This window comes from Ursus americanus, chromosome 6 (assembly GCF_024610735.1).
Source record: "Ursus americanus isolate L20-20 chromosome 6, mUrsAme1.1.p, whole genome shotgun sequence".
Lineage (NCBI taxonomy): Eukaryota > Metazoa > Chordata > Mammalia > Carnivora > Ursidae > Ursus > Ursus americanus.
In genome coordinates, this window is record NC_142132.1 from 1,332,955 (window position 1) to 1,359,065 (window position 26,111).

Here is a 26,111-nt window from a genome sequence, read left to right on the forward strand (position 1 = left end):
CACTGTGCCATGCTTCCAAGAGTCCACGCTCAGCCGGCCAATGACAGGCCCCTTGCCCTGTGTGGCCGGGGACCGAGTTGGCCCTCAAGCCCCAGGGCAGCTGAGCAGGGAGCCCGTCAGTGTACAGCATGCAGCCCATTTCCTTATGCCCCAGCAGGACAGGCCACATGTCAGGGAGCAGGGGGAGGGGTTCAGGGAAGGGCAGGGCACAGACCCTGCCACGGCCTCCCCTGGTGGCCAGCGAGGGTACCCATCAGCCCCGTGTTCCTGTCTTTGGCGGATGGGGCATGAGCACCTGACCCAGGGTCCAGGGAAGCAGGGGCAGGAAGGGACACCTACCTGCTCCCAGCAGGGCCTGCCTGGTGAGGCTCAGGGTCAAGGCGGGCACAGCAGCTGAGCTCAGCGTGTATCAGATGAATGAATAAACTCAGCAAATTTCAAGAACTGAGCTGCCACGCTGGCCCTTCTCCACTCTGAGCCTCAGCTACGGGGGAGCCCCCCAAGAGCTCCACTGACAGATTTGCAAGGAAGCGGACTTCCCCTTGCCGGCCAGCCACAGTCCCCAGAGGAGACACGGGTGGCTCTCCAGGGGACCATCACTCACACCTGTGCCTGGGACCGCTCTGGGAGGCCCCACCCGTCGCCTGGCCAACTGCCAGCGCTGCTGCCCAAACTTTGGCTCTCAATCGCCTCAGGGAGCATCAGCAGGCCTGGCAAGAACCGTGGGAGAGAGGGTTTGGCCTGGAAGGTGAAGCGATGCAAGTGTCCCTGCAAGGCCAGGGGTCAAGCGGGGAGGAGCCCAGCGAGAGCCGGAACGTTGTGGAGTAGAAGTCAGTTAGACCTTAACTTCTCGCTCTGCATCCAGCGTCCCTCCGACCTGCTCCTGCAGCAAAGCGTAGGCCCTCTGCAGGGCCTGGTACTCCATGGTCAGCTGCCGGAACCTCAGCTCCGTCTCCTCCTTGGCTACGCTCTGGACAGGTGCACAGAGACACGGTGTTACCTGGGGCCCCGGGGAGGTGAGCCCAGAGCCCCCTGGGGGAAAGGCCCAGGTGGCTGCCCTGAGGCCAGGGTGAACCTCAGGGCCTAGCAGCCAGGCCAGGGGCTCCGCGGGGGCCCCACCTGCTCCCCCAAATGTGCCAGGTGAGACCTGAGCTTGGGAATACATCTCCTCCCCACCCCCACCTTCCTGCAGTGATCCCCAAATGCCTTCTTCTGGCTACAAGGACACCTGCTGCCCCAGGGAGAAGACAGGGAGTTGCTGTTGCCTTCCCAGGGCCCCTCGGGGCCCCGAAGTGCTTGCTGCTCCGAGAACAAGGCCTAGGTCTGGTATAGAGCGTGGCTGTGTCCGAGGGGGACCAGGCCCAGGAACCCCAGCCTGGCCCCGGCTCCCTGTGCTCCTTACTCCCAAGGCTGCTGGCGGCAGCTGTGCTACGATGCCTTAGGTCTCTAAGTGGGTCCATGGCCATGGGGCCACCTGCCCGGATCTGCCAGGGGAGGCCCTACCCAAGGCCTTAGTGTCCCTGGGCCTGTCAGGGCCGTGGACTGCCTGCTACTCCTTGTCCTTCAGTCACAGGGGCTGAGCCAGTCAGACCAAACCAAGCACAGCTTCCTCCCACATGCGGGGCTCAGCCGGCTGCCTGCGTCTGAGGGTGGTCCCTTCTGGAAGAAGGACGGGTGGGCAGGACACGCTGGCTGTGCTTTGATCAGAGACAACGCTGTTCCGCACTGTTCGTCGCCCTGATATACACCTCGGTGTTGGTGCCAGCCTCCCCGCACTGGGTGGCTCAGACCCCAGGCAGCGCTTGGAGAGGCAGGGAGCCTCTGTCCCACTGTCGGGAGGGGCATGAGCACAGCGGTGGGGAGAAGCCGGTGAAGGAAGGGGTGCCAATGCGGAGTGTTTTTCACTGTGCCAAACCACAGGCTACTGGGGGCACAGCCAGGGAGGGCCAGCAAGCCCACCGCTCCGGGGGCAGACCTCACCGCAGACCCCATGTCCCCAGATCCTCGACACTGACCCCCTCTGTCTCCAGGCCCTGCCCGAGCCTGTCCAGAAGCCCCTGGGGGAGGCTACCTCCTCCAAGTCGTCGTCGGGGGTACATGGGGTCTGGTCCGTCCGGTCCGTTTGGTAAGAGATGGAAGAGCCATCGGATTCCAGGGAAGCCTCTTCATCGTATCCAAAGAAGGTCTCCACCACAACCGGCTTTTGGCCAAAAGGAACTGAGTTAGTCCAGACATGGACCCGTGTCCCCCCGACCCCATGTTCCCCATCCACTCTACCCAAGTCCCTCCTGCCAGTGCCCCTGACACTCTGCCTAACTCCTGGCCCAGTCACAGGAGCTGCCTGGGTCCCCCTTGTGCTGAAATCCCAACGGGCCCCTTCATGGTCCAGCTCATGAAGAGCACCCGTCACCAAGGCTGGAGGGCACTGTGGCCGATGGTCCACGCCTTCGTCAACCAGCATCCTGTCCTTGGCTGCTGAGTCTGTCTGGATGGCTCCTGGCCTTTATCCCAATCGCCTGGCTTCTCCCCACTCCTGCCTCATGGAAGCGCCGGGACAGTGGGGGCCCAGGTGGAGAGGGGAGGGCCTCCTCTGCACAGCCGGGCTCCCAGGCCTCCAGAAAATCTCTAAATGCTCTGCAGTAATCCCGAGGAGAGAGAGCCCCCAACACCCTGTCACTCCCTCCACGGGCCCTTCTGGGGGCCAGACAAGCCAGCATTTGTGCCTAAGGATTATCTCCCAGCCTAAGTGAGGAACGCCCTTGAGCATTCAAAAGCCAAACAAGAAAACACACGCACTTTGCATAAAGCAGAGCACAAGTTAACATTCTCTGGAAATAGCTCCTGAGTCTCCTTTAATAAAAAGCACACATTTATGGGAAAGGATTGTGTTTCGGATCCCCTGCACCTGGGGGTGCAGGTCGGCTGGGAGGGGGCCGCGTGGGGCCTGCAGGTGCACGTGCTACAGCCTGCAGTGCTGGCCGGGGACCACGCGGTGGCGGTGGCGAGGCAGGCCTGCGGGCCCCAGGGCAACGCGGGAATTCTAGCTCCCACCAGGGCAGGGGAAGGCCAGAGTCCCCGGGCTAAGCCCTCCTCCCTGCTGCCCTGAATCCTGTCCTCCCTGGGAAATTTAAAAGCAACAAGGTAGCATTTTCAAATTTAAAATTATAAACAGAGTGTTGATTCGGGTTCATTTTGGTTATTGTACAGTAACAATTTTTAGAAAGAATAAGATTATCTTCTTTTCGTCTCTAGAGAGAAACTCCCTTGTGGCAAGTGGCTTTTAAAAACATACATGCCGTGTACACATATGTCAGCAACGTGTCTTTTACCTTGGGGAGTTTGGCCATTTTCTTTCTTTGCTTCCGAAATCTCAAAAGCTTATCTCGCTCCTGCAAAAACCAGTGGAAGAGATTGAGCGGTCCAGCAGTCCTGCCAATATTCCCGCGTGGTCATCTGGACGGACTCGGAGGGTGGCTCCTAGATGGGCTACTGCCTGCCTGGTCACAGACACGCAGCCCTGCTCGGGGAGAGCCATTGGCTCTGAAGCTTGGGGCAGATGGCACGTGGCTTCCGCTTGGGCTGAAAGGAGCGATGGCCCACGTGGGGGGCTGTGGCCCCGCTCTGTTCAGGCCGCTCCAGCGTCTTTCACAGTGTGTGAGCAGCACACACAGAAACGGGAATCCGAGAGGGCCCGAGCGCAGCCGTGCTCCGCACTCTCTGAGCAGACGTCTGGAGAAACGGCACCCCGCGCAGGTGGGAACAGACCCTGACGCCAGGTAAGGAGACCAAAAACCCGCTTCCCCCCAGGGAGCTCCACTACATTTCCGTGACCCTGACCACACACCAGCCACGCTTAGACTGCTGGACCATGCCAGCGGGGGAGGACCCCGTGGTGGGGGTATGCTCCCAGGAGGGCAGCCATCCCTGAAGAATGAGCAAAGCTGGGGGCCAGCTCTGGCAGGCATCACCAAAGACCACCCGGGGCATCTATCGGACCCTAGTGGATGGGCGTCCTCGGTCACCACTGCAAAGCCGTTGGGCAGGCAGCCTGTGTTGGTACGGCCGCCTCTGTCTGGACTAGAAGGCGCCACCAGCACCAGGGGTCCCAGGGACAAGTGTGCTGGGAAATGGGTGTGAATGTAGGAGAGCGAATTACTTACGAGCACACTCTTCACGTAGCCGGCGGTTTCAAGGGTCTAGGGAGAGAACAGCTTGTTACAGAGCTGGGAGCACAGACCTGCCCCCCAGGAGCCCCAGAGCCTGGTGGCTGCCCCAAAACTCGACCATTTCCCACTGCTCGGAGAGGGAGCACCTGACCTGGCCATCATGGTCCTCCCTCCCTCCCTAAACTGACCTCCCAAGGGCACGGAGAACCTGCAGGAGTACCCAGGGGCCCCCGGCTCAGGGCCAAGGGCCTGTCACCCGCCTTTCGGAAACTGCAAAAGTGAACAATTGCAACTGACTGAGATTTCTTCCTTTTCCTATACGCCCCCATCCCCACAGATTCTTAGACGCGTGGGGACTGACGGTCGATGTGTGGTTGAGTGAGACGAGAGGTCAGCTCTCAGGCGCAGTTGGGGAAGGCTGTGTGGTGAGACCCCGCCCCAGAGCCCGTGCTGGGCAGTGGGATCTCCTGTTACTCTGGAGGCAACTTCAGTCATCAAAATGAAACAGGCCTTGGGGCTCCTGGCCGGCTCAGTCCATGGACCTTGGGACTTGATCTCAGGGGCTTGAGTTCAAGCCCCACGTTGGGCACAGAACTTACTAAAAGCAACAACAAGACAGGGAAGGCCAGCACTTCTGGGCCATGAGCCACACCAGCAGGAGAGACGCTGCTGTCCCTTCTGCCGCCCCCAGAGGTCACAGAACGACCAACGCAACTTGCTCTGAAATGATCCGAGGGGAACCCAACAAGACGCAGAGGGCCCCCAAGCAGGGTAACTGGACGAGGGTCTGGTGCAGGACTATTTGCAAAACTGTGCTGGGAGGGTAGGGGCCACAGGGACAGGGCAGCGTCGAGGGCTGGATGGGGCCCTGAGGAGCCTGTCCACGTCCTAGTGCCCAGCACATGGGCCTGGACCTTATCTGGACTAGGGTCTCTGCAGACGTGATTGAGTCAGGGATCTGGAGACGAGACCCTCCTGGATTAGGGTGGGCAGGTGTCCGCAGGAGAGAAGAGAAGGGGAGGGACACAGAGAGCTGGCCCCGAGGAAACAGGCGGAGGAGACTCGAGGAGAGGCCCACAGCCACCAGAAGCTTCCCTGCAGCAAAGGGTGGACCCTGGTCTTGACCCAGCACCTTTACTGGGCTCTGGCCTCCAGACTGAGAAGAGTGTGTTAAGCCCCCAGGTATGCTGCTGTGTCCCGGGGTCCCAGGTACCACCGCAGCATCACTGCCCTTGAAACCCCGGGTCCAAAGCGATGAAGAGAGGACGCAGTTTTAGAGGGCCACTGGGGCATGACCCCGGTGGAGCCCCCAGGGAGGGCAAGGGGGCAGGCCTGCTGGACCCGCGGGAGGGCAAGAGGCCAAGGGAGATGTGAGGAGGGAGGCCAAGGAGCGGGGAGGGGAGGAGCCGAGGGGGGATGGAGGTGTCAATGGTCGGGGGAGGGACCAAGGGAGATGGGAGGGGAGGGGTGAGGGGCGGGGCATGGCCATGGGGCGGGGCCGAGGAAGCCGGGAGGGGCGGGGCCGACGGTCGGGGGAGGGACCAAGGGAGGCGGGCGGGGAGGGGCTGGAGGGCGAGGCCGGCGGGCGTGGCCGGCGGAGATTGACGGGGCGGGTCGAGGGGCTGGAAACCCGAGCGGCGCCCTGCGGCGTGGCGGAGGGACTCGGGGGCACCGCCGAGGGGGCGCGGGCACCTTAGAAAGCTCGTCTATGAGGTTCTGCTGCTCCACAATTTGAAGTTTCAAGAAGTCAACTTCTCTCTCGTCTTGACTTTGATCCAGGTCGTTTAAGGAGCTGGGTCTCCTGATAATCCCGGCCCTTTGTCTCTGCAAAGCCAACCACACCAGGTCACGAGGGCAGAGTGAGGGGCCGTAGGGCGGCGGGGAGAGGGGGTCCTCTCTGCCGGCCGGCTCTCGCCGCGCAGCCCCGTCTCCCCGTCTGCCGGGGGGCGGGGGGCAGGGGTTCCTCTGCTCGGGCCTCGGGGCGGCGGGCTGCAGGGCCCTGGGGGCACGCGCGGGGCCAGTCTGCACCCCCAGACCAGAGAGGCCGGCCATCGCACACCCTGCCGCCTTCCGAGCTGAGCGTCGTTAGGAGGCATTTCTGCCGCCCGTGCGGGAAGGGGGGAGCACCCCGCCCTCCTCCCCTCCCTCCCCCGCTGCCCCCCGACACGTCGTGCTGAACGACTCTGGCTAAACTAAGAAGGGACACAGGAGACACCAGCTAACCGTCCCCCAGGCCACGCAGTGGCTGCGCAGGAGTGGACCCTCGGCCAGCTCGGGGTGTGTGTGGTGCTGGTCTGCTGGCTCCTTCCCCTCCACGCAGGCGTCCTGGGGCTCTTCCTACCTGGGCCAGAGATTTGCAGGGTCTGCAGATGCCGGTGGGAGCTCCTGGTGTTCCACCCGGCAGGAGGCCTGGGTCTGACCTGCCCAGTGACCTCACCGCCCCCTTCTGCCCAGGCAGGTGCCCATGACCTCTTCCCTCCAGTGCTCAGACCCTCGCCTACTGTCTCCTCTCCCAGCTCCTGCCCCGTAGTGTATGAGACCAGGGGCCTGGCGGGGCTCGGATGATCAAACCTTGCACGTCAGAAGTGCAGGGGGTTGTCGCTCACTGCTGGTGACCATGAGCAATGCTGCTGGCCTACCCGACCAGGCAGGGCCCTTACCATTTCTATGTTCTCCTGCGTGACAAATTTTAACTTGTTTTCCATCCGACGTAAAGTGTGGGACAGATCTTCATTTTTCCGAGTGAGGCGTTTGTTTTTATCCAACAACGGCTTGTACTGACTCTCAGCTTCCCTTAAGCGCTTTAACTGAAAGACAAAATTAATCACACAACATGATTTTAAGTGTGACATGCAACCAACAGTGCCCATACAGAGTCAGAAAATCGGCTGGAACACACTTTGGCTACCCCAAAAGGAGGCGGTCTGGGGCCAAGACCATTTTGGGGCCAAGACTATTTTGCAAGAAGAGCTACGGTAAACTCTCCTGGCCCATGGCCCTTCAGGCCCCTTGGAGAAGCCCCCACTCAGACGCAGGTCTCCTGGAAATCCCAGTGCCTGTTAGGAGTAGTGGTGATGGCTCCACCGAGCGGGGAGGGCCTCACTCATCCCAGACAACGCACAGGATGAAGGGTACTTTTGCTCAATAATATGGAGCAGGGATCAACCAACCAGAGCCAGAGGCCCACATCCACCCCCCCCCAACCAGGTTTTGTTCGTAAAGCTTTATTGAAACAGCTGAGAGGCCTGTATGCAAGCCCTGCCCCCAGCACCATCACTCCTCCTTCCCACAAGGAATTTTGGAGGTGGATGCCTTCTGCACTGTGCCCCCGCCCACAGCCATAGACCCATAGGATCCAGATCCCCCGTGCCCCTGCCCCATTGCCACTCACCAGCTCATTCCTTTCTTCCGACAGCAAGGCATTTCGGTCCTCCAGCTTCCGAATGATCGCACTCAGCTCAGCAATTTTAAGTTGGAAGCGCCGAGCATCCTTTTCATCCAACTGCTGTTCCTAAAACAAAAATCAACTGCAACTAACTGTCCCTAGACGCAGGCATAGAAAGCTCTGCAAATCCCCGCACACCACGGAGAGCAGAGCAGTTCTGCATGGTGATTGCCCGTGATTGCACCTGGCAGGTGGGTGGGTGCAGACTCCCCCGGGGCAGGTGACTGCTGGCTGACCACCGCGGGCACGCAGACCGCACAGTGGGGACAGAAGGAAGGAGCAGAAATGTCCAGGAGTGTGCAGAGGTGGGAGGCAAGGGCGTGCAAATGCAGGCACCCCAGGTGTGTGTGCTCCAGGCTCCCTCGGGGAGACCCCCCGGGTCTGCCCTGCGCAGGACGTGGGGTCATGGTTTCCCTAGGGTGATCATGTGAGCACAGGACAAGATGTTCAACTTAAGACTTCCTCAAAGGGTGGCTTCCCAAGAAGCGTGCTCCCTCACACTGAGGCTCCAGCAGGTCACTTTCGAAACCTCTGGAACCTCATTCAAAAATCAATGGAAACATTTTGATCCAGTTTCAGAATCTCTCTGGAGTTAATGCAATCCACCGAATGCGAGAGCAAGATTTAATTCAGTTAAGCCGTTTATAATAAGATTATAAGAAATCATTTTCTATTCTTGCAATGTCACTGTCCTCGGGCTGGCTCAGCTCAAACAAATGCGTGTCCGGGAAGGACAGAGGAATGGTTCCTCATTCAGCAGGTGCAGGAGAGGCTAGGGAGCAGGCCCCGCAGGACCTGCACTGACGGCCCATGGAATTTAGACTCCCCCCACCCCGCGTTACCCAGAACCACTCCAGAGGGCTCTGAATGAGGAGCAGCACTGCAGAATGAATGATGTCACAGCCCTGTGGCTGCCGGCTGCCCCCACGCTGCCACGGCAGCCTGAAAAGGAGCAGACGGGTGGCATGGGCACACGAAAAGCGGGTGAGGGCGACTGGGGGCGGGTGCGGGCGAGCGGAGAGGCAGGAGCCCGTGCACATGGAGATGGAAGCGGTATGGCTCATCCACTCGCCCAGGGCGGGAACCAGAACCAGCAAGCGAGGACCCTTAGCCGCCTGGGGGTCTGGCAGCTGCAGGTAGGCTCTAGCCCGAAGCCTGGGGGGGCCATGGGGGTGATCGAGGGAAGGCCAGTGCTATGCAACGCTAGCCAGGAAGGAAGGAGACAGAGTCTGTTTGCCCTCCCAGCCACGCCGGAGAAGCCGAGGGTCCGGGGTCCAGCTGGTGGGCTGCAGACACGGTCAGCGTCCCCCGGTCAGGAGGTTCTGGTCCTGGACTCTGGACCTAGGCTCTCAACGCCCTGGGGAGCTGCCCGAGCAGGGCCACAGAGCCGCGTGCAGCAGCGCTATCTGTCTGTGACTCTGGGTCACCGGGCAAAGCATGGGGAGGTGCTTACAGGGCTTCCCGAGGGGTCTGAGGCGTCTCCTGCACCGCCTGCATAAGGAAGTTCCCGTCTGGGGCTGCCCAGGTGCCGGTCAGCCTCTTTGACCTGGGACAGCTGCTCATCGAGAGCCTCTTTTTGGAGCTGCAGTCTCTGAGCGTGCCCGGCTTGGGCCCCTAACTCTCTCTCCAGCACGAAGACTGCTCTGTCTTTCAATTTTATCTCCTCCATCTACAAGGAGAACAGAACACAATCACACAGGCAGGCAGAGTACAGATCTGCAGTTACCATAGAGACAGGTGGAGCAACACTGGGAACCAGCATCGGGAGGGTCCCCACGGCAGCGGCCCTGCTAGTGTGTCTCCGGGCTCCGAGACCGGATGCAAAGCAGGTCGCCCTGGACCGAGAGCCCCACGGCTCAGGACGCAGTGACACACACCCCCTCCCCCGACCCCCCGTCCAGGCTGGCCTCTGCTCTGCTGGGTCGGTTCAAGCTGGTGCAACTGAAACTCCTTCCTGGACTCTGTGCACCCCTCCCAGCGCCCCTGGGTGCCCGCCAGGACCACCCTCTTCAGTGCTGGGTGTGGCCACTGGGGGCTGGCATTGGCTGGCCAGTGCACAGAAGCTGTCTGCAGCTCCTGCCTCCTGCTGTGTGTTGGGCAGGGCAGGGGGATTCCCCGAGTTCCTTGAACCCCATCCATAGGAGAGTGTGAGGAGTAAGGTCCGTCCTCCAACAGGCGGGCTGTGGGTATGAGAAGCAGAAGTTTCTCGCTGCCTCTTTCCTCTCCTCTCTGAGGGGCACCCGGCCCAGGAAGAGCTGGAGCCAACGTTCTTGTTCTTCTGCACCCTGCCTCTCCTTGCTCTGAGGTGGGGACAGACAGACAGCAGAAGTGCTGCCCGACTGCAGGCAAAGCTGCCTTTTAGTTAATCTTGCTTTGAGCTAAGGCTTGGGGGGGTCTCTGGACATGTCAGCTCCAGACTGGAGGACAGGGGCACCCGGCCTACCCAGGTCTCTGCATGCCACAGAGGTAGTAGCTGTGAGGGGTCCATGGCCCTCCCCGCTCTCCCTCAAGTGTTCGGCCTCCTGAGAGCTGCAAGAAGGCCCTCTGCACACAGCGGCCACCTGCCTCCGAGCCCCTCATCTGGACCACCGAAGGGTGCGCTGCTACCCGTGGGGAGGCAAACACACTCCACTCCGCCCATTCTTCAGACGGACAGACAGACTGGGGCACTGCAGGGGTCATTACGACGGTGCTTGATTTACAAGACAACCCAGTTTAAAACATATTTTCAAACAACGGAACGGGGTCGGGTATCCTGATGCTTCACTTGCTGTTTAAGGCTAAATAAGCTAATACATCAGCCGTCTGCTGAAGTCAGCTTGGAAACAAAGAAAGAGATGTCTCATTAGCCCAGATCACAGAATCCACAGGCAGGCGATGAACGGAACAGAATAAAAGAAATCCCTAATTGTTAAATTCCCATTTACTAGAGCGCACAGAAACACACTGAATTAGAGAAAACAAAGGGGCCAGTAAAATTGTATTGTATTACTAAGCAGCTATGTTCTGGGGTCTAACGTGGACACTCAGAAACATCACCATTCTTTCAACAGGAAACCAGAAAATAAGAATTTCTACACAAAGATCCCACTTAAATGAGCTCTTTAAACAGATGGTTTGGACCAAAAAGCAGACCTCCCTAAGACGTCACCCGTCCATGTCATGTGCTACAGCCAAGTGGTGTGACCCGCTCACAAAGGCAATTCAAGGGAAGGGGCTTTCACGCAGGGGCAGGATTTGATTTTATCAAGGTGGGAAGTCACTGTAAGATCAGCGACAGTGTCCCCAGGGGGTCTACACCGGCAGAGTCAGGGTCTGTCAGTGTCCGTGTGCAGGAGACGCCAAGGGCGAGTTCCCACAGCTCCCACCTCGAACGCCCATTTGTGAAGGGGGGCCATGCGCGTGCGTGACACAGACGCCCCGTTGAGGTGGAGGAAAAGCTCTGTCCGGTCCCGTGGGGCCCCCATGTCTACAGGGAGCTGCTTCCGACTTGGGGCACATTTCCAAATAGGATGCCCAGGCAGGCCAGGGAAGCATAGTGGGCAGCGTGGGACTGGGGGGCTGCCCCTCTGTGCCCAGCACCCCCTTTCCCTGCCAGAGGCCTATGGTTCCGGAGGGCAGAGAGCACCTGGGGACGTCACCTGTCACCATCCACACCCACCAGCACTCAGATGACCAGCCCGGCCAAGAGCACAGGACAGGGGCTCTCGGGTGAAACGGGGGACTGAATCAGGATGTGCCAGTCACCCTACTGTCACCTTCTCTCTCCTGGACCGATGCAGCGGCTTCCAAGTGGCTTCCCCATGTCCACTCCTATGCCTGCTACAGCCCGTCCCCACACAACCGGAGTCATCGTTGAAAACTGACAGGTCGCATCACCCCCAAAGTTCAACGGTAAGATTCCAAATCCTGACCAGAGCCTGCTAGCTTCTACACGAGCTGCCCCTACCCACCTCCAGTGTCCAGACCCACACCCCCACACCCCCACCTCCCCCACGTCCCCGCAGCCCCTCTCCACAGCATCCTCACCTCCGCACAATGCCGATAGCATCCCACACACACCCTCACCCCTGTGAGCACCCCACCCCTCACCGCCTCCCCTAGGGCACCCCCAACCCCACATCCCCTCACCCCTGTGAGCTCCCCACCCTTCACCCCTCCCCTACAGCACCCACACCCCACACACCCCTCCACACCCCCTCTTGCCCAGTTACAGAAGATGTATGGAAACCGAGGCAGCCCTTGGGACGGTGGGTCCCTAGGGGAGGCTGCTGAGGCTGGAAGAATGGCCCTTGTGGAGGGGAGAGGACGCCCCGCAAGCCATGACCCGCCCCCTGCAGTCCGGAGCAGAGGCACAGAACGAGAGCCTCTGCCTGAGCCTGGGAACCTGCATTTGAAAGCACCTTAGCGGGCGCCTGTGTCCCACTCAGTTAGTGTCTGACTCTTGGTTGAGGCTCAGGTCATGGTCCTGGGGTCCTGGGATGGAGCCCCTCGTCCTCAGGCTCCCTGCTCAGCGGAGAGTCTGCTGCTCCCTCTCCCTCTGCCCTTCCCGCCTCTAAAATAAATAAGGTATTTTAAATACATACATACATACATACATACATACATAAAAATAAAAGCACCCCAGCAGAGAGGCCCCCGCACCACCGCCAACCCCCTGGTGGCCCCCTGGTGACCCCTCACAGCTGTGGCAGCTCCCACCCCGGAACCACAGGGGGGTGTCGGGGGGGCCTTGAGGGGGGCCTTACCTCAGGACCCTCCCTCACCTCGCACCTGCTCCAGCGAGGACCTCTCCCCCAGAGCAAAGAGACAAATGCGTTGGGCAGTTCGCCGTCACGCATCTTGGGCAAAAATGGGGGACCTGCCTGGGACCACAGCCCGGGGAATGGACACAGTTCAGCCTCTAGGTTTGAAAATGTCCCGTCTGAAAACACACTCCATGCAAGGCTCTGTCAGGGAGTCCGGACCTCACACACACGGCTGTCACTCACCCGCAGCCCAGGACCCCCCAACTCCAGGACAGAACCCCGCGGGGCTCCCCGTGAGCGGCGCTCTGGGAGATCGCAGTCTCCCTTCTATAGCGATCTTTTCCGGGGTTGATCACGGCGCTGGATACCTGGGTGAGGGGGGATGATCGTCTACATCACGGATTTGGGTGAGAAAGCTGGAACTGGGTTTTGCCTGCCTGGGGTTTCGGAGAGCGCGCCAGCAACGGGCTGAGCTCGGGTTTCAGTGAGAGATGTGCATGCGAGACAAACATCCCTCCCAGGTTCAGTAGAAACGGGGCGTGAGAGTGCCTTGAGGCTGCCCCGGGGCCCAACGTCTCACCACCAGGCCCCCCCACCCCTGCCCCCAACTTCCATGAACAACCTGAATCTCCCCCTCTGACTTTCACTCCCCCGCCCCCCAGGACCCGGCTTCCGCAGGGACAGCGCTGGACGGCCACGGCTGAAGAGTTGACTCCAGGCTCCCCTTCCGTAAGATCAAGGGGCCCTCGTGCAGTGGCCTTGCGAGGGCCCCAAAACCAACAGGCCTGGGCCTTCTTGGGGAGGGTCTCAACCTGCAGTTACTTCCTGAAACCACCCAATGGGGTGATCTGATAGGTGCCCGGATGGAGACGCACGTCCCATCCCTTGGGTGACTTCAAGGCAGGGCCGTCCCTCCACCCCAGGAGCAGCCTTGCAACCACTCCAGGCTCAGCCCAGCTTCTGGCTCTGTCTGGGGTGTGTCTGCTGGCCACCATGTCCCAGCCCTGGCTTTCCTGCACATGCCTTCTCTTGGAGACCTCTGTGACCCCACCAGCTGCCACATCTCCAGCCAGTACCTGGGGTCTTCAGGTCAAGACAGGAACTTAATTGTGCATAGTTTCTCCTGGCTCTGGACGGCACAGCCTGGCCATTCTGCTCCCAGCTGAGCTGCAGCCCTCCCGGCACTTCAGCACCACCACCCCCCCCTCCCCCACCACACCAGGGCCATCCCAGGCACCTATGGGGCTCTCTGAGATGACCACAGATAGCCACAGCCTCCCTTCGGCACCCGTGAGCCATGGTCCAGAGGACCCCACACAGGCTGGTGCCAAGGACGAGGGCTGGAAGTGGGGCAAGGAGGCAGGGGCCAGGCCCGGGTGCCAGCAAGTGTGAGCACAGGGCTGCCGGGGAGTCTCTGGCTTTGGGCCACATTGGGGGTTGTTCTGGTCTTTGCAAAGTGGCCAGCACTTGTTGAAATTCATTCCAACCCAGCCCCCGCCCTCCCTCAGCCTGTCTTCCAGTGAGACCTGTCCCTGTCCCCAGGCCTGGAGCTCCCTTCCTCCCCCTAGGACGCAGGGAATTCAGGCCCCAGGTTTGCTGGTAGCAGTGCCCTCAGTGGAGTCCCCCTTTGCTCAGGGTGCTGGCCACATGTGGAACATTGTCTCCGTGGACGGGGAGAACAGAACCCTCCGCATGCTCCACAGCGTCCCGGGTGAGGTGGTCCATGGCCGCAGGGCTCCGTCCGTGTGTCTGGGCTGCAGAAGGGCTCCCAGGGCTGGCCCTCACTCAGGTGCAAGCCTGTCTGTTTGCGGACTCGTGCACAGCTCCTTACAGTTGCTGTCCCACACCCTGGCCCTGAGTCCAGGCCTGCACTCCCCTGAGCCCTAGCTGCCTGCTGACCTTCTGGGGTCTCTGTCACTTCATCCCAGGCCCAGGGAAGTCATCACCACACAGCAGAATGGGCCGGTGTCACAGCCAGAGAAACAGCAAACTCTTTCCCTAACATTTGTAATTTAGTAAGATTGTCGAATATCTTCAGATGGGACAGCACCGGGCTCTTCCCGTAGGGGAGCCCCGAGAGACCCCCCAGGCCCGCCAGGGGCAGGCATCCCCCTGAGCCAACATCGCCAGCCTCTCTGCACCCAGAGGTGTGCAGCCAGGCCATCCTGGAGCTGGAGTCACGTCCTTCCTCTGGCCTGTAGCTCCCTGCCGGGACCAAGGGAGGTGGCTGTCGAGCCCCTGGATCAAGGGGCCAGGCCAGCGCCCTGACACCCCTACCAGCTGTGCACTGTGTCTCAGGGCTGGGTCCCGCCTCTAGACAGCCCCCAGCTTGCATGTCCCCTGAGCCAGGACCTTTCTCAGATCCACCCTGGTCTGTGGTGGGGGGGCCGCCTTGGACCACCCCTGCACCCGCCCCTTCTGCTCCTGCCCTGCTCCCAGCTGCACTCTGCACAACTTCTCCAAAAATGCCCCTGAGCTCCCTGTTCCCAACCAAGGCTACAACCCCCCCCTCCCCAGGCTGGACACCACACTCCGTCACGCCTTCCCGCCAGCCATACCAACACACATCTGTATTGTACTGTGGACATATCCGCACCCCTGGGCCTGGGCGTTGTCTTTAGGCCCCTTGATTCTGTGGGGTGGACATTTCCCTGGAGAAGATCGTTAGCCCTGCAAGCATCGCTGTCCACAGACGCACGAATGACGCCACGCCGTCCACAGCACTGCAAGTGATCTTCGCCAGGTCGGAGCATCAGTCTCTAGATCAAATCCTCCTCGGAATGTGGCAACATGTTACTTGTTTCCTCATTAATCAGCGAGTCACATAGGATTTTTGCCTTGTGTTCGTTCTGTATTGTATGGGAATCACGAAGACACCCTCTGTTAAAATGTACCGTTTAACGGTTTGGCTACATTCCTGATAAAAATTCCAACCGTTTTTTTTATCTAGGAAAAAAGATTTTGAGGTTTATATGGGAGTTTGAAGGGCCAGGAAGAGTCGAGTCAGTTCTTGAAGCAGAAGCACATGGAGGGAAGACTGGCTCTCCAGAAATCAAGACTGATTACAAAGCTGGGGCGTCTCAGGTAAGATGAGCTGGAGAGCTGAACAATCAAAGGGTCACTCACAGAGGGACACTCACCACATGATAGCGGTGGCCCTTAAAACATCCGTGTGCATGGGCACACACACGTGCACACACTCACGCAGGCACACACACATGTACACACACGCATGCATGAGCGCACGTACACACATGCACACACACGTGAGCATGCGCACGCACACATCCGCATAGGCACACACATGCGCACACACGCACACTCGTACACATGTGTGCATGCACACACATGTACACACGAGCACATGCAATACACACGTGCACAAACACGTGCACGCTCACAGGCACACATACACACGTGCATGCGCTGCACACACATACACACGTGCACACACACGTGTACACACACACACTAGTACACACGTGTGCACGCACATACATGTACACACGAGCACGTGCACACACATGTGCACAAACACACACATGCTCACAGGCACACATACACACGTGCATGCGGTGCACACACATACACACGTGCACACACGCACACGCATGGACCTGCACACATGAACACGTGCACATACACACATGAGCTTGGGGCAAGGACTTACGCACAAAGGGCAAACCATAGCATTCAAAAGATAAAGCTGCGTGGCTTCAGAATAGGAGCGTTTCTCAAACAAGACCCAATACGCACCAGCCCTAAAGTAAAGGACGGACAAATTGGAAATGTGGAATTTAAAGCTTTTGATCAGAAGATGCCACCACGAGGGCCCACGAGAGCAGCCACGACGGGGGGAGACGCTCACTGTCCTGGGAGCTTTAGGACCAGCTGGTCTGTGCCTGCAGGAACGCGGCGGGGTTCTGAGGGTCTGTGTGAGCGAGGGGTGAGCTGTGTCTCGGCGGTCCTGACTTCTCCGCCCTGGGCAGGAATAGCTAGGCACCCACATCTCCCTTCTTCCCTCCGTCGTGTTCCGTAGTCTTCCACGTACAGCCTTGCACGTGTCTCCTTAAACTTGTTCCTAAGCATTTCATTCTTTTCCTGCCCTTGTCAGGGAACGTTTTTCGAATTTCATTCTGGGGACACCTGCTGGCTCCGTCGGTGAAGCGTCTGCTTTTAGCTCAGGTCATGATCCCAGGGTCCTGGGATCAAGCCCCACGTCAGGCTCCCTGCCCAGCGGGGAGCCTGCTTCTCCCTCTGCCTCTGCCCCTGCTCCTGTGCTCTCACTCATGTTCTCTCTCTCAAATAAACAAATGAAATCTTTTTAAAAAATTTTGTTCTGGACTGTTTGCTGCTCGTGCATGAAAATACAACCGATCTTTGCATATTGATCTTGATCCTGAAAACATGCTGAAGTCTTAATGGTTCTGGGGGTTTTGGGGTGAATTGCTCAGGGTTCTCTACAGAGTCATGCCACCCGCAAAAAAAGACAGTTTTGAATCTTCCTTTGCAACCTGATGCGTTGGCTTCATTGTTCCACCTTCTTGCCCTGACTTAAGGAGACAGAGTGGGGACATCTCCGAGAAGCCATGCTGGAAAGCAACCTTGGAGGCCCAGCCCCTCGCCGCCGGGCCGTCGGGGAGCAAGACAAGGACGCAGCAAGCAGTCTCTGCACTGGGGTCCGCGTTCCCAGCGAGAAACTACGTTCCCAGTGAGCAAAGCCTCCCAACTACCTGGCGGTGGTGTGAACGAATGCTCCCGTTCCAGGGGAGACCCCAGCTTCGGGGTGGGGGCAGAGGGGCTCGGGAACAGGGAAGGTCAGGAATCGCCAGGGTTTCAGGCGTCCTCACGGCCACGCCGTAAGTTCAAAGACAAGGCAGCGCTGCCTTCAAATTCCTGATGGGAAGTTTCTCCGACGTATAAATCCCGACGCAGCTGTCCCACTGAGCGGGACAGTGGAACGACAATGTCACACACGCAGAGTCTCACAAACCTCGCCTCCACACTGTCTCCAGGACGCCATTCGAGCACGCGCTCCACCGGAAGAAATCATGTGCGAAAAAGAGGAGGATGCGGGAGGACGGCGCCCAGGAGGGGGCGGGGCTCCCGGGTGGTGGGGGTCAGGCTGGTGGCCGGCGGGGGGAAGGCAGCCCCGCAGACACGGAGGACGCGGGCTCCAGGAGGGGCGTCTCAGGACCAGGGGAGACGGCGATTCTTGGTCTCGACTGTGCTCACAACAGAGAGGCGCCTCCTGGAAGTTCAGGGCTGACCCGGGAATAGGCACGTAGAAAATGAAGCAGACGAAGAAACGAACTCCAGGGGAAAAGAAGTACGTACAACGACGGTAATATAAGCGCGGGTCCCTGTGGGTCTTCTGTGAGTAACACTCACAGTGAATATTCGCTTAAGCCGAGATACATTCCCAGCGTCCTGTGGGACCCTGTCTAGTCCCCGAGTCCCCTCGGCTCTGGGCCCAGGACGCTGGCCCTGTGCTCCCACATCCCCAGCTGGCCTGAGTTGGCTGTGGCAGGGCCCTGCCCCCGGAAGCCACCCTGCTGTCCCCTGCCGTCATCCGCCCCCTCCCCTGGAGCCCCAGAGAGCGCCTGCCGTGGTCGCCACCCCGCGGGTCTCCCCTGACACTGCCCACACCTTCCTGACTTGGCCCCTCAGTAACAGCAGCTGAGTGCCCCGGTGAACACCTGGCCGGGACAGTTTAGGGGTAAGCAGGGGCGGAGAGGACGAGGGCCGGGGGCCAGGGGGCGGGGGAGGCAAAGGGGGAGCCAAAAATGAAAAATCAGGAAGTAGAAATTTGCGGGTGCCTGGGTGGCTCATCGGTGCAGCGGCTGCCTTCGTCTCGGGTCATTATTCCCGGGTCCTGGGACCGACCGAGTCCTGTGTTGGGCCCCCTGCTCAGCGGGGAACCTGCTTCTCCCTCTGCCCCTCCCCCTGCTTGAACTCGCTCTCTCTGTCTCTCTCTGTCTCAAATAAATAAAATCTTAAAAAAAAAAGTAGAGATGTAAGCATGTTTTTGAGAATTTAGTACAAAATCCGGAAGAATCAGCTAGAAGAGCTTCCAGCAGCTGCCTCTGGGGCGTCCACACCAGGGATGGGGGCACCGCAGGGACCCACTGGTTCTGTTACAGGCACTAAGCTGGGAAGACGGAGCCACAGGCAGTGAATCCAATCAAGTGGAACAACAGGGCCATGTGGAACTGGGCAGTGAGCACTGACGGTCCCGTCCCACCTTCCTCCAGCTGGTCACTGGCTTCCCCCCCTTTCCCGGGCAGAAGAGCAGGGGAGGGGCTATCCTGTCATGCAAGGAACCCCACACTTCTCACAAGTGGTCCTTGGTGGCTCAGGGAGGTGCCAACACATGGCTTAGGGCTGTGGGGGGACACGGAACGGGGGACAGTCCGGGAAAGGAAGGGGATATCCGGTTGGGAGCGTTTGGGCCCCCATGTGCACATCGCGGCACAGCTGTGTTCGGCTCACAAGTCTTGCATTCACCCCTGGGCTTTGGGTCTGGAGAACAGCTGCACCCCTTCTGGGGAGGACAGCATGGCGGCATGGCCTGGGGCGGTCTTTGGAAACCAGAGCCCAAGGGAGTAGGAAGAGGTGCACAGAGGCACTGCCAAGCCGGTCGGAAAGATCCCTGCACCCCATTCAGGGGATCCCAGGGGTCCTGAGTGTGACCAGCACCAAAGCCAGCTAGTCCCCAGCCCCTGACAGGGGACACAGGGCTCTAAGGTAGAGCTCCATCTCCCCCGAATTGCTGAGGGGGTCCAGGCTCCAAGGAGAATCAGGCAAACCCCTCCCCAACCCTGAATACTCTCTTCAACTTGTTCGCTCTGCGTCTCTGAGGATGTTGACTCTGTGGGAGACGGCCACGGACGGCGGGTGTCTGGAGCCATCCCGATGCCCCAGATGAAGCTGCCAGCACTTGGCCATTCCTGACCAGACAAGATGCAAGTCCCCACGGTCCAGACGGAGACGATGCCTTCCCACGCGGCACCGACATCAGGACGGCCTCGGGGGCCCACGACCTTCACCCGTGGGCCTTCTGGTCTCACCCCTCTGGAGCCAGTAAGCTCCCGTGCCACGTGCCCCCGCCCCCAGCGGACCCGCCACCACCCCCCCCACCCCACCCCCCACCCCCGCCGCGCCCCGGGAGCACATACCAGCCTGCGGATCTCCCGCTCGCACTCCTTCTTGATGCGGGAGATCTCCTCCTGGTGGAGGTGATACACGCTCCTGATCTCCGCGGCCTTGATCTTGTCGGCCTGGACCGCGATGGTCAGCGCCTCCTCCACCTGCTTCTTGGCCCCCTTGAGCTCCGAGATCTCCTGCTGCATTTTTATCTTCTCCGCCTCAAACCCCTTCTTGGCCTCCTCCTTCGCCTCGGACAGCAGCACGATCTTGGCCTTGTCGGGGGCGCCGTCACGCAGCGCGTGCAGCAGCGCCTGCAGCCGCTGGTTCTCGTTGTCCTTGATCTTGATGACCCTCAGCAGCTCGGCCTCGTGCTGTCGCAGCAGCGCCTCGCGCACGGCCTGCAGCTCCTTCATCTTCTCCTCGTGCAGCTTCGTCTTGAGCTCGGTCAGCAGCACGGCGTTCTTGTGCTGCTCGTGCTCGCGCACCTGCCGCAGCTCCTGGTTCTTCTCCCTCTCCACCCGGCTGACCTGGAAGACAAGAGCACCGCCGGCCCGTGGGTCGGGAGCCCACCTCCGCCTCTGTGGACCCCGGGACCAACGCGGGCACGTTCGTGCTCCTTCCTGCAAAGCTGGGAGCTATCTTCCTTTGCAAACATCTCCTTACGGAAACCGCGTCCAGCCTCGCGGGTGGAGAGCATGAGCACGCATGCTTAGGCGTCCGCGGGTGCTGGGGCCGGAAGCGCCGGGAGCCTGGAAAGGAAGATCACAGACACACGTGTGCACACACATCTGCTCCACTCCTCACCCCGACCAGGCCCGACTGAGCCAGGGATGCCCAACGGCCGCCTCACCAGTGAGCCCCGGGAGGAAGGTGCGGGCGCCCTCGGGCACAGGCCTCCAGCCCAGATGAGGGGCTGTCGTGCTCACCTTCCGTGACGTTCTTGGCCAACGGGAGGCAACTCGGGGCCCCTGCACTCTCTGTGTACAGGACGTGCAATGTCTAGATTTGGGGAAACGCTCAGATTTTTGACTGAATCTCTTGTTCTCATCTAGAACGTCCACCTTGGCTCATGACCACACCAGCTGCACGTGGCAGGAAGTCGGTGCTCAGAACCTACTATGGGGTGAAGGAGCGGCTGACCCGCCTGGGTCCAGGGCTGCAGGTGGTGCTTTGCCTCCCTCCCTGCCTCCAGGCTCTGCAGAATCGCGTGTGGGGCCAGCATCCTTGATCCCCTCCTCCTCTCCCGTACCCCCCAAAGCCTCCAAGCCCCAAACCCAGCTCTAGAGCCGGCTCCCCCTGCTCCCCACTCTGGGCAGCTGTGTCTCCAACTCACCTCCCTCCATCCACTCGCCGCAGGAGGAAGGGTCTGCACGGGCAAAGCCCCGGCCTACCCGGTTCAGAGTGGAGGCAGAGCCAGGGGCACCTCCGTGGGCGGACAACCCCACTCTGCCACCGGGGAAGCTTCAGCCCTCCCTGCCACGGTCACTGGCACCCCAGCTAGCAACGTTGGGTTCTTTTCCCCAGGGTGATAAGCTCTGACCCTCCACCCTGGGCAGGCCCACTGCCCCCCTCCAGACTGGCCGGCAGCCCCCAGACGCCCAGCCCTGCCTCCGCACGCTGAGCCCGCCACTTTGTGCCCCTTTCTCACAGCAACCCCCTCAAAGTGCCTTATTCATCCGTCTCTCCGGGACTGTGGTGTCCACCCCGTCAGAGCAAGCGTCCCGGGACACACACAGCACGGGAGGCCACGTCCTCGGCACCCTCGGTTACTCCCCATCAGGACGCACATGTGACCTGACTCACTCCGCTGGTGCTCCGGCTGGTGGTCCGGTGTCCAGCGGGGTCCACCCCGAGCTGCCCTCAGGACGGCTCAGATTCCACAGTGCCGGCACAACGTCTGGTCGCCGAGCTCTGGGTTTGAGCCTTCTAGCCCCTGACAATGGCCCAGGCGCTCGCGGGGCGGAGCGAGGCTCTGCCTGGCTGTCCGGGTTCCCACCAAAGAATGGGGCTGCTGTGAAGCCTAGCGCACCAGCACCCACTCCCTTCTCATTGAAGATGAGCTGCCCTTTTCTCCAGTTTAAGCTGAAGACGTGGGAAAGCAAGATTTTGATGGTGGTTCTCAGTCCTGGGCGGGGGGGGTGTGTGAGCAATCTGTACTCTTGAGGAGGCCACTCTCTAGCCATTTCAGCCCCCACGGTGGGGCGGGGGGTCCCGCAGCTGGACGTAGGGGAGCCAGTGGCCTCTTGGATGGGAATCAGCAGACAGAAGAGCAAGGTGGTCACAGAGCAGGTGCTTATTGGAGCAGGAGGGAGGCGGAGGGGGAATCTCAGCCCTGGGCAGGGTCTGGTTCTGACTGTGGTCTAAGCCTTTCAGAGACACAGCGCCCACACCTGCCGCATAGTTGCCCTTCTGTCCAGTGCCCGTGACTGTCCCTGCTGCATGCAGGAAGGGCCCGGTGGAAACTCAGACCCACACCAAGCCCCTGCCCTGTGCGTTCCAGGATGCTGCGGGCAGGTTGGAGCAATGGGCTCAGATGGAGCAAATGGTGGCCACGGCCCCTTCAGAGTCAGGGTCGTCTGCCACGGCCCCCGCAGTTACTGAAGAAAGACGCACAAGCAACGTGCATGGCGCTCCCAGGAGACATTCACTGCAATTCCGAGCCAGACCCACTGAACGGGAAGACCAGCCCTATGGCATCCTTGGGCTCCGAGGTGTCCCATATATGCTCCGCGCTCCCACCGCTGCCTCTGCCACGGACCGCGGCCTCCGGGGACCTCAGGAAAGTCCGGCTGACGTGGCCGCACGCTGCTGGCGGCTCCGCGGCCGGGGCTCCTGACTCGTGGGGCCGTGGCTGTGCGTTTCCAGACATCGCGGGTGGATCTCCCCTCCAGGCGATAGGCTGCCCAGAGGAAAGGCAGGTGGCCTTCTCGATTCATTCCTTCCATTCGTCCAGTTTCAAAGGACCAGCGGGCTCCCCGTGGGCCTGGCAGGAACCCGATTACTTGTCTGACTAGGAACGTGTGGGTTTGAGCATAGCTGGCGGGATTCGGGTCACTGCTGGTCTCATCCTCACTGAGGCTCAGAGCGTCCAGCTGGGCCAGTGAGAGCCGGCCCTGAAGCCTTTAGACGTGCCATGACCCTGGTTGTCTCACGCTCGCTGCAGGTCGGGCGATCCGGGCCCAGCTGCTCGCCTCCTGCCCCAGACTGTTCCCCAGGCGCCCTGACTTCTGTCAGTGGGGGTGGCATTTCGAGGCCCCAGCAGGGCCCAGGACTGCTCCGGAGGCCGGGCTGCAGGCCTCCCAGTGGACAGAGACACGGCATCTACCGCGCTGTATGCGAGATGAAATGCCTCTAATTCCCGCTAGCATTTCCAATTTCCAATATGGTTTCCAACTCAAACCCGGGCTTCTGATCAACTTCCCCCACGTAGCCTGCGTGCCTCCGTCCCCACACACGGAGAATCTGGTTCTCAAGGAAACCGGGGCTGATGGGGGAGAACATCTCATAACTACTCCTTTATCCACACGAGATGCGCAGTCGCTGGGAACACAGGAGCTGCAGCGTTCACGCCCTTCCCACAGTAAGGATCCCGGAGAACAGTTGTTTTCCCTGTTCCCTTCCCAGTGTGTTATGGCCGTGCTGTGTCTTCGTGGTCGGCTCCCGTGGCTGTGGCAGGCCCTGCCCTGCTCTTGGAGCTCTCGTTCTTTTTCTTGAGGGATTCCAGGGAATCTCTTCATTTTCCCGCTGCTCTGCCCTAACAAGGCCAATCAGGCCACGGAGCACAGGTGGTGGGGGTCCTGCGGCCTCGCCACCCTCAGACTGTGTTCAGAAAGAAACTAGGTTCAGTGCTGCCCACAGTCCTTGCAAAAACCGTGGAGCTGGTGACAGGGTGGGCCCCGGCATGACCCCCAAGTCCCAGCCCCTCCCCCAGAGGAGAGGGCTCCAGGACGGCAGGACCCCCCCACTCAGCCGGCCATCCACATGGCTCAGAACTGCTCTGGACACACAGGGCCCACGGGGATGGGCACTACGACCAGACCGCAGCCCCACGGGGATGGCCCAGGCCTGGCCCGTGACCCACACAGGCCTGGCAGACAGCAGGTGCTCACAGGACGGGGTGGCCACCATCTGCAGTCCTGACCGGACGTCATGAAGAGGGACCAACAAGCTGGAACGGCAGAGAGGTGCCCGGCCAGGACGCCAGGAGACGGGTCTCCCACCAACCCGCTCCCGAGCGGAATGGAGACGTACCCGGAGTCTTACCAGCTGTTGCATGCGGACCGTCGGCATCTGACTCACGGTGTGTTAGCAGCTAAGGTCGTGGTATTGATTTGAATGGCAGAGAAAAGGCGTGTCTGTAATAAGCCCTCGCAGCACAGCCTTGGGCCCTGCAGGTGGGGTTGTGCGTTCAGACCGCGGCAGCGCCGGGCAGGCCCGATGCGCCGACTATGTGGCCACGAGTCCTGCGTGTCATCTCACCAGGGGCCTGGGCACTCCGTTCCGAACCCGCGTATGGTTGGAAGCCATAATCCTTTATGGGGCCACAACACGTTTATAGCTCTCAAATACTGGTTCACAAATTTGCTCAGCGGTCTATGGAATTTTAAATTACGTGGGCAAACCGCGCCGCTGGGACCCAGTTGCACTGCTCGTGGGCACCTTTCGTCATGCTAATTTTCTACTGGAAACGACCTTTCCTCTAATTCGGGGTCACCCTCAGAGACGGGCTATTGAGGACGAGGTCGTGTGCGTGAGGCCCCGCAGCAGAGCAGGGCACGCACGCTCGCCCGCCTGTCCTCTCCCCAGCTGGGGCGCTGACCCATGCCAACAGTGGCACTGTCCCACCTCCTGACTGACGGACAGGAAGGCCTTGCTTTGAAGAGTTGAATACATGTCCCTTATCTTACACACGAGCTGTGCGTGGCCAGTTTCCGGAACACTGTCTTGGTCGTTCTTTCAAGGTGCTGGCTCTAAGAAGAAGGCACTTTTTTCTCTGGCTCATTACTTTGCTCGCTGTGGTTCCTTCCTGCCCCGTTTTTACCTGCAAAGTCCCAAGAGGCCGTATTTCCAGTGAGATTTCTGTCTGTGTCTCGCCTAACCAGGAGGAAGAGCCCGCAGGCACCCCCGGAGCCCCTCGCAAGCTATGGTGGGGACTCGGTGTTTCTGGGCCTGGAGGAGTGGAAGATTCTTTTCCATGGGAGGTCTGGAAACAACTGGGATTTGGGGATAACTCCCCATTATCAACTCCCACACCTTCCGTGGATGTCATGCAGACGCCACCACTCCCCTCGGACCGGCCGAGGCTGCCCACCCTGCAGTCCCGCCCCAGCCCGCCTCCTTCCCTCCTTGGCCTCGACACAAAGAGGCAGAAAGCTTGGTATTCCTAGCCCCTCCTCCCCACCTCACCGGGTTTTGAAAGACAGCAACCTTCACGTTTTCTAGTACGAACTGCAGTGAGAACTACACCGACCTCGTGACCAGGACACCGCACAGTCTGAAAGCAATTGTCAGTAAGCTCACGGTCCCCTAGTGGGTCCTGATCTGCGTTAGGACTCCCCCACCACCGCTCTCCCAGCGTCCTGGTCCAGACCGTACATTATTGGGCTCCCTCCCTGCCCCCACCTGCACGGCCCTCCATGGCCTGACCTCGGGGCCACCTTTCCTGCCGCTGCAACAGGGGATCCCTGTCCAAAAGGAGCCACCCACAGACCACCTTCTTTCGGTCATTCTGGTCTCTGTCCAGGGCCACCTCTCCCGAGAGGCCCTCCTTGATTGCATCACCGCTGACATGACTGCCTGCCTGGCTTTACCTCCCCCAGACACCTGGTTCCCGTTCCTCGGTGTCTCCCTCCACTGGGACACAGCCTGGGGGCACACAGGCACCCAGTGTTTCCCGAGTGTCAGTCTGTGGCCTGGGGAAGGGGGAAACCCCTTCCCGGTTAAAGCAGGAGCCGCTTCCTAACAGCAGGTGTAAGGCTTGCATGTCCATTCCTCCCACCTGGCCCCAGGGGAGCTCGTTAGCTGGGGGCACGGGTGTGGGCGGGACCCCGTGAGTGCAGGCTGTGGGGGCTGCTCTATGCTGGGACTGGAGCCGAAGCCTTGGCGTCCTGGTGGAAACACGGGGCCTTAGGCCCCATGCTTCTTCTACCTCACTGTCTATGTTCATGCTCCCAGCGCCGCACTCTGCTTAAGAAACGCTGAGTTCATTTCTACGCAGCTCCTGCGAGGCCTTCCATGTGAGCTCCTCCCCCTGCAGAGCTGGCTCCCTCTTTCTGGAAGCTTCTTCACCAGAGATGGTCCCACTGCAATCTCCCGACAAAGGGCGGCAGCAGGGGAGTCCTATGTTTATTTACAGCATTTCCTTCTTCACGGTCAAGTCTCCATTCGCTCAAGCATCCCTCCGTGATAAACTAACCATCGGCCCGAAATCCACAGCCCGAAGCTCGCAGCAGCTACGTTTACTGGCGTCTTTCCGTGCTTTGCCGGGGCCTCGTCCACCCCGCAACTGCAGTCTGCAAAACGAGATGTTGCTGCTCCAGAGGTTTGCTGGGAATTCCTGGTGAAGGGTGGGCGCCGGGCACCAGTGGGGTACGAGCCCCTCCT

General features: G+C 60.2%; 1 protein-coding gene across 28 annotated transcripts in view; it reads right to left on the reverse strand.

The window, feature by feature from the left end:
• Positions 1 to 26,111, reverse strand: part of JAKMIP3 (Janus kinase and microtubule interacting protein 3) — a 111,089-nt gene that overhangs the window by 35,226 nt on the left and 49,752 nt on the right. For 15 of the 28 annotated variants that reach the window (XM_087862542.1, XM_087862546.1, XM_087862544.1 and 12 more), the window contains exons 3-12: positions 19,538 to 20,035; positions 9,065 to 9,280; positions 7,558 to 7,677; positions 6,827 to 6,973; positions 6,390 to 6,503; positions 5,859 to 5,990; positions 4,161 to 4,196; positions 3,330 to 3,389; positions 2,072 to 2,200; positions 842 to 970 (exon numbers count right to left, since the gene is read on the reverse strand). In XM_087862542.1, the coding sequence (XP_087718668.1) occupies positions 842 to 970; positions 2,072 to 2,200; positions 3,330 to 3,389; positions 4,161 to 4,196; positions 5,859 to 5,990; positions 6,390 to 6,503; positions 6,827 to 6,973; positions 7,558 to 7,677; positions 9,065 to 9,280; positions 19,538 to 20,035 (1,581 nt within the window). The remainder of the gene's footprint in view (positions 1 to 841; positions 971 to 2,071; positions 2,201 to 3,329; positions 3,390 to 4,160; positions 4,197 to 5,858; positions 5,991 to 6,389; positions 6,504 to 6,826; positions 6,974 to 7,557; positions 7,678 to 9,064; positions 9,281 to 19,537; positions 20,036 to 26,111) is intronic. The other 13 variants (XM_087862548.1, XM_087862553.1, XM_087862549.1 and 10 more) reach the window with 5 other exon arrangements.